The 7,038-nt window shown below is 34.3% G+C and overlaps 1 protein-coding gene across 1 annotated transcript; it reads right to left on the reverse strand.

The window, feature by feature from the left end:
* Window positions 1–5,909: 5,909 nt before the first annotated feature.
* LOC131612323 (protein SRC1-like) lies at window positions 5,910–6,823 on the reverse strand. Its single transcript, XM_058884120.1, has 2 exons — window positions 6,240–6,823; window positions 5,910–6,096 (listed from the first exon to the last, which is right to left on the reverse strand). The coding sequence occupies exon 1, from the start codon at window positions 6,760–6,762 to the stop codon at window positions 6,277–6,279; it is 486 nt and encodes a 161-aa protein (XP_058740103.1). The 5' UTR covers window positions 6,763–6,823; the 3' UTR covers window positions 5,910–6,096; window positions 6,240–6,276.
* Between the last annotated feature and the right edge of the window lie 215 nt (window positions 6,824–7,038).

A 7,038-nucleotide genomic window follows, 5' to 3' on the forward strand; every position in this document is an offset into this window, starting at 1 on the left:
ATTAAAAGGAATGTATTTATCAAAATAAGAGTAAAACTTATTGAATAAATAAAGAAATATGTTTATAAAAATACACACGCATACATAATTTCGATCGGAACCGGACTTTTAATATTGGAGAACACTCGTTTCCAATATTAAACTATAATAAAATAAAATGATATTTAAAATAATTTTTCAATAAAATAAGAGTAAAATTTCTAATAAATAACTAAATATTAAATAAATAAAGAAACATGTGTACAAAAAAATACATGCATATATATAAATCATAATCTAATTTCTAATATTAGAGAAAACTCGTTTCCAACCTTCTCAAAATGAGATTTTCTCACCAAAGTCAGAATGGATTTTGGTGGATATGGACGCTTTCAGATTTTTGTTGTCATACCAAAGTTTAAGAAATAATTCTATAAAAATAACATGCAATTTGAATAGTTACAATTATTTTTGTTATATTAATATTCTATAAATTTAAGAGTCTTATATATTAAGCGATATATCTCGTTGAGAGTGTTTAAGTTTTTTTAAAATAGTCTAGTTTTTCTTTTACATTTCTTAAAAGTAATAGAAAAAAAATAAGGGAAACTAAATTCGAGTAAATGGAGCCTTTGATAAGTCTTTTAGGAGCACCTCATTCATTTTATTAGGATTTATTTGAAAGTTAATTTTTGGAGGATTTTAGAGTGGAAGATTTTAGAGGAATGCCTCTCCTCTATATCCTGAAATATGAATGATATTCTTAAAAAGTTTGAAAAATAATATACTATATTATCATATAAAAGCATATTGTGTTTTAAATTTTTTAAAAATATAGAAGCAATCCTTCAAAATCTTTCCTTCTAAAACCCTCTAAAAACTAACTCCTAATCAGACCCTTAAAAAAAAGTTCAAATCTTGAGATGATCGTCATATGTTGCTTCGAGCATGCCTAGAAAACCAACACTTGCACTATACTCTTTAGAGGAGTGCTTAATATTCACCACTCAATCTTCACTAAAAAAATCTTGAATGTTGGCTATAATTGAGGTAAACACATGATATTTCATAATTGATTTATAGACCAATTTAATAATTGCTTTAGAATCGAATTGTAACAGATGCAATTGAGACATTGCAATCTAGCCAATTTTAATTCCATGAATTGAGCCATAAATTGAACGTGAATGATGTTTTGTATACCAATTAAGCTACTAAAGCCAATAATCTAGCTACCATCACTACCTCGGATGATCCCTCATGCACCAACTCTACCTTGGATAACAAGATAACTTTCATTTACATTTAACACAATACAATCTTTTTTTAGAAGGACGTGAAGTCACCCACTTCATCGATATAACATCACTTGAATAAGTGGGAAAACTTTGCCTATATCAACTTCAAACATTTGAATATAAGTAACGACTTAATGAAGTGTGATTGTTTCATTTCCAATGCATGTCATATTCCTAGTCCCCCAGCTCCATCATAGACCTGATTGAAACAAGTTGGAGATAGGACCACCGCATTTTTATTTAATCCATTTATGAACATTAGTGTATGAAAAAAAAACTAAATTAATTAATCATATGGCCTTCCAAATCTGACTAGCTCCATTAACATGTTGAAGGATATATTTTTCATGAATCAATGTCGGAATATCGGAGTATAGATCAATCATAAATAAGTGTGATATCTTTGGAAAGTTGATTAGATAGTTTGAGAGTTACTTAGAAAATGTGTAACTAACTTCAAGTTAGAATGTGTATTTAATTGATGAACATAACATGTATAAAAGTAAAGCTAGAGTTATGCTCAAACTCAATGGACACATTACCAAAGCAAGAAGGTCTTGCTCAAACACACACACACTCACTCACTCACTCTTTCTTTCTCTCTGCTACTGTTGCTACTCATGTCCCACTAACTAAATATATCATGAAATGCTACCTACCAATAACTCATAAAATAATATTGCATGTGCTAGTTACTAATTTAGTTAATAAAGAAGGTATGTGAACAAATGGTGGTCCCCACACCACAAGGGGTGACCGCCCCCCTCTTCTCTCCAACATAGGGAGCAAACGTCCCATTCATTCCTGGGGTGGGCGCCCCATTGCCTAGGGGAGGGCGCCCCATATTGCATTTCTTTTTTTTCTTGCTAATTACACACAGGCTCCATCGACCCATTTTCTCCTTCCAACATTATTTCTCCGATTCATTCCCAGCAACAAAAAAACAGCCAAGGTTTATAAAAATTCATGGCAGTCAATTAATTTTCCAAAAAATAACAATTATTCACAATCACAGCAACACAATGTTTTCACCACATCAACACATTCAATATTCAGCAACTGGTTTATGGACAATAATTAATTTACAGAATTAACCACAACAATCAAACACACAAACAGAAGCAACTTTAAAAACCCAATCCCACATGCGATCCATCATATACCATATTATAGAGTTAGAACCCCATCCTTATCTTGGATTGGAGACTGCTATATAACTTTTCGGTTGAAACCAAGTTTTGGCTCTTTTCCCTTGTTCCATGTTAGAGCGGTAAAGCGGCAAGCAACAAAAGTTTTGGAAGTATTTATCCGGGAAATTATCGTCTCCAAAGGGACTAGTGCATTGAACTGCCGTTCAACGGTTTCCATAGTTATGAGTTTGGATTGAATTTGTTAAAGATAAAAAATGGAAAAGTAAATATTAACACAAAAAGAATTCATTCTTTAGAGAGAAGAAACTATCAAGTATTGCATATAATCTACTCTTCACAAACTTAAACTTATTGACCGAATATACTCAACTTGTAACCTATCAATATTACCACATGTCAACAACACAACCCACAACATTATCTAAGTGACGATCTCTCAGACACCTAAACAACACATGAGAAATCCGAGCTTCCCGTAAATGTCGATCTCTCAGACAAACACGACCACTCAGACGCATTAAACACTGACACTAAGTGATTATCAACCTAATCCATCTCTGCAATTAAGTTAATAGAAAATCATCCTAGATAAGCATTAGAGCCCTACATCTCTATAGCAACTCAAACACATAGCAACAAAGCAACAATCTAAGACAATAATCCATAAAAATATGAAAGCAAGCTTTATATAACATAATAGTCAACAAATATACATGAGATCAAAGTATTACATAACAAAACTCACAAAAGAAACTACAAAGAGAAGAAATGAAGAAAAACCCAAAAATCTCCCGGTTTTTCGGCTCCGATTGATGAAGGATTCAACCCCGGATCATCCATTTGACAGCTCCAATGTGTTTTCTAGCATCATTCCACTCAAAAAATGCTATTGGATGGATTGGAGCTCTTAAATATCCAACCATCCTCCAAAAATGTGATTTTTCTACCTTAAAACACGTTTCTGCCGACACTGCTTCGCCCGGCGACTAAAATGGTTCGCCCGGCGACTCCAGACAGCAAGTTGGCACATTTTTGGGTCGGTTGGGCTCGCCCGGCGAGCCCTTTTTTCGCCCGGCGAGACACACCAGTACAGCAAAAAGTTCTGCACTGTTTCGGCGATAACTCGAGAACCGTAACTCCGATTTGCGCCCGGTTCGAAGCGTTGGAAAGCTTATTCCATGCTCTATCCAATAATGAATGAATATCAACTAAATTGATGATTTATTTTTATTTGATTTTGAGATTTATTCGACGATTCGTTGGTTCCGTCGCTCAAAATTGCGCGTTTTGAAGCCGTGTCTTTGGCACTTTATTGCTCGTGCTCCAAAAGCGACTCGATATCTACAAAATGAATAGAAAGCTATCAAATGGTATATAAATGAATAAAAACTCAATTAAATCCTATTTATACATATTTATACAAAAAGCGGGGAATTATTCAGAGAATATAATACAAAAGAATTGATAAGTGCCACAAAACAATAGTAAAAATAACGAATTTCTGGCACTCAACATTCCACTCTCTGCACTTTACGTTCTCCAATTCCTTCTCTTTCTCTTTCTCTTTCTCTTTCAAAACCCTTATTCCTTTTTTCTAAAAACCTATTTTTCTATTACTGCAACTTCTATTTCCCTTTTTATTCCACTAACTAATATAATAATAATATTATTATGCTTAATAATTCTATTGGGCCTAATTTTCACACCCCACATTTACTACCACCAACCATTAAATAAGCCAATAATAATTCTTACAACTACCCTCATAAATAATGGCCAATTAAATCAACTAACAATATGACAACTTAAATCAACCTTCCACAACAATTCACAACCTCGACAACCAATTCGAAAATAATTTAATTAAATAGTTAAGTAAATTACTAGCGTTACACTACTTGCACTCCTAAAAAGAGGCCATGACTTCTATAAAATAAGAGAGGTTAAAGGAAGAAATCATTCTTTCTAGAAATAGTCTCTTCTCCTCCTCAGTTCTATTAGTTAAAAAATATATGACATGGATATTTTGTGAGGACAACGGGGCCGTAAATGTTGTCACCATTTAGGATAGGTTCCCTATTCTCATACATGATGAGTTACTATATGAACTGGGTAATGGATCAATTTTTACAAAAATAGATTTGCAATATGGTCATCATCAAATTAAAGTAGCTTTGGAAGATACACATAAAACTGCTTTCGAAACTTTCAAAGGCCACTACAAATTTCTTGTTATTCAATTTGGGCTTACCAATTCCCCGTCCATATTTTAGCTTGTAATGAACGAATTACTACGTCCATATCTACGACGGTTTGTTCAGGTTTTTTTATCAAATCCTGATTTACAGTTCAAATTTAAGTGATCACATTGCATATTTACATATTGTTTTAACTTATTAGAGTCACATGTTTTTGTTACGAAATTGTCTAACTGTGTTTTTGTATTGAGTAAGGTTAACTATTTAGGTCATGTGATTTCTGTTGGTGGTGTTGCACCAGATCCAATAAAGTTGTGAGCAATTTTGGATTAGCCTGAACCTCATTCTCTCATGGCCCTCGGAGTTTTTTTAGGACTTACCACATTTTATAGATGTTTTGTACACCATTATGCCTCTGTCGTCACTCCTCTCACCGACTTGTTATGTTCCCTTAAGTTTTCTTGGAGTATAAAGGCTGGTATAGTCTTTCTAAAATTGAAAAAGAATATGACTGACATGTTAGTGTTGGCTTTGTCTGACTTTACCAAAACATTTATTGTAGAGACAGATATATCAGGGGTTGCCATTGGAGTTATCCTATCTGAATAAGTTTATCCTTTGCTTTCTTCAGAAAGAAAATGTGTCCACGTGTGCAGGAAACATCGATTTATGTGAGAGTCCCACATCGGACAATATATGGCCTTAAAATGTCCTTATAAGTGGGGGCAATTCTCACCCTACAAGCCGGTTTTGTAGAGTTGAGTTAAACCTAACCACATTTCTTAACACAACCTCACAAAATATGTCCATTTTATTGCTCTGCCCAAAAATTCTCAGCATCTGACCTTGCCTCTCATTTTTGGTCGAAGTATTTCCCCTCCTAGATCGTGATCCCCTCTTACTCAGCAACTTATGGAAAGAATTTTTTAAATTACAAGGAACATCCCCTCCTAGATCGTGATCCCCTCTTACTCAGCAACTTATGGAAAGAATTTTTTAAATTACAAGGAACAACACTCAAGTACAATACATCATACCATCCAGAGACTGGTGATCAATGGTTGTTAGTTTAAAGTTGAGTCTGAGATTTTAATTTTGATTTTGGTTGGTGAAGGAAGGGATGAATCTTGAAGAAGTTGGGGAAGCCGACATAAAAAATGCCTTGCAGAGTTTTAGTACATCTCGTACCTTTTATCATTAACTAGATTTGTTTTTGTATTTTGTCCAAATTTAAATCAATTACATTTGATTAATTTTTACTGATATTTTGACACCAAGAAAAGTTACTAATAATAGAAATCTTTATAATCTTGATGTATACAACCAAACATTAACAAAGCAGTATGGGTTTCACAAACCAATCTAACCGCAAATTATTTTTACAACGAGAATTATCAACTACAATCTCACTCACATACATAGATAGAAATTAAAACATAGAACATAGTCGTCACATATGGTTCCATACACCTGCAATAATAGATAGAAAAACAAAAAATGTTAGAAATATCAACTCAGTTAGTAAGTGCGCAGGGACAGATGCATCGACGCGGATCTGAACCCGCAATATTGATAAAAGGATTGTAAAGCAAAACAAAAGTTGAATTAATTACCTCTCAAGATGATGAAGCATATGAGAATTAGTAAGATCTAATCACTATCACTGCTGCTGCTATCATGGCCATGTCCATGACCATCTTCACGTTTCTTCCTCTCCTTCTTTTTCTTCTCACCTGCTCCTCCTTCACCATGGATCTTGCCCTTGATCTTGTCAACAATTCCTTCCTTGTGCTCTCCCCCTTGGTATTGACCTGTTTTGTTCTCTCCATGACCAAAAGCATGCTGTTCTCCTTGGTACTCGCTACCATGTCCATGTCCTCCTACAACACCATGTTGACCTCCTTGGTACTCAGTACCATGTCCTTGTCCTCCTGCAAAACCATGTTGTTGTTCTCCTTGGTACTCAGTGCCATGTCCATGTCCTCCTACAACACCATGTTGTTGTTCTCCTTGGTACTGGGTGCCATGTCCATGTCCTCCTACAACACCATGTTGATCTCCTTTGTGTTGTTCTCCTTCTTTCTTGTCTCCTCCTATATGAAGGGCATCACCAATCTTGTTCATGAGTCCTGCCATTTTCTATTTGTTTGGGTTTCTTGGTTTGTTTTGTTTTTGGTTTTGATGTGATTTTATTGGAGATGATCAATGGTATTTATAGGCTGAGAAGTGAGGCAAAGAACAAAAAATGTTATCCACACCATTTATGTTGGAAATTACTATAATGACCATGGACGTGTATTCTATACGTGTAACAATATTAATATAATATGATTAAAATATGAGTTAAAAGGTAGTGCACTAACAGTGTAAAACTATTTTACACTATCATCCAATAGGAAGTCATGAATGTGC

Source organism: Vicia villosa, linkage group LG6, assembly GCF_029867415.1.
Source record: "Vicia villosa cultivar HV-30 ecotype Madison, WI linkage group LG6, Vvil1.0, whole genome shotgun sequence".
Lineage (NCBI taxonomy): Eukaryota > Viridiplantae > Streptophyta > Magnoliopsida > Fabales > Fabaceae > Vicia > Vicia villosa.

What these genes read in the sequence shown, in the direction of transcription:
- LOC131612323 (XM_058884120.1), bottom strand. Translation starts at nt 6,762, where the DNA reads ATGGCAGGACTCATGAACAAGATTGGTGATGCCCTTCATATAGGAGGA.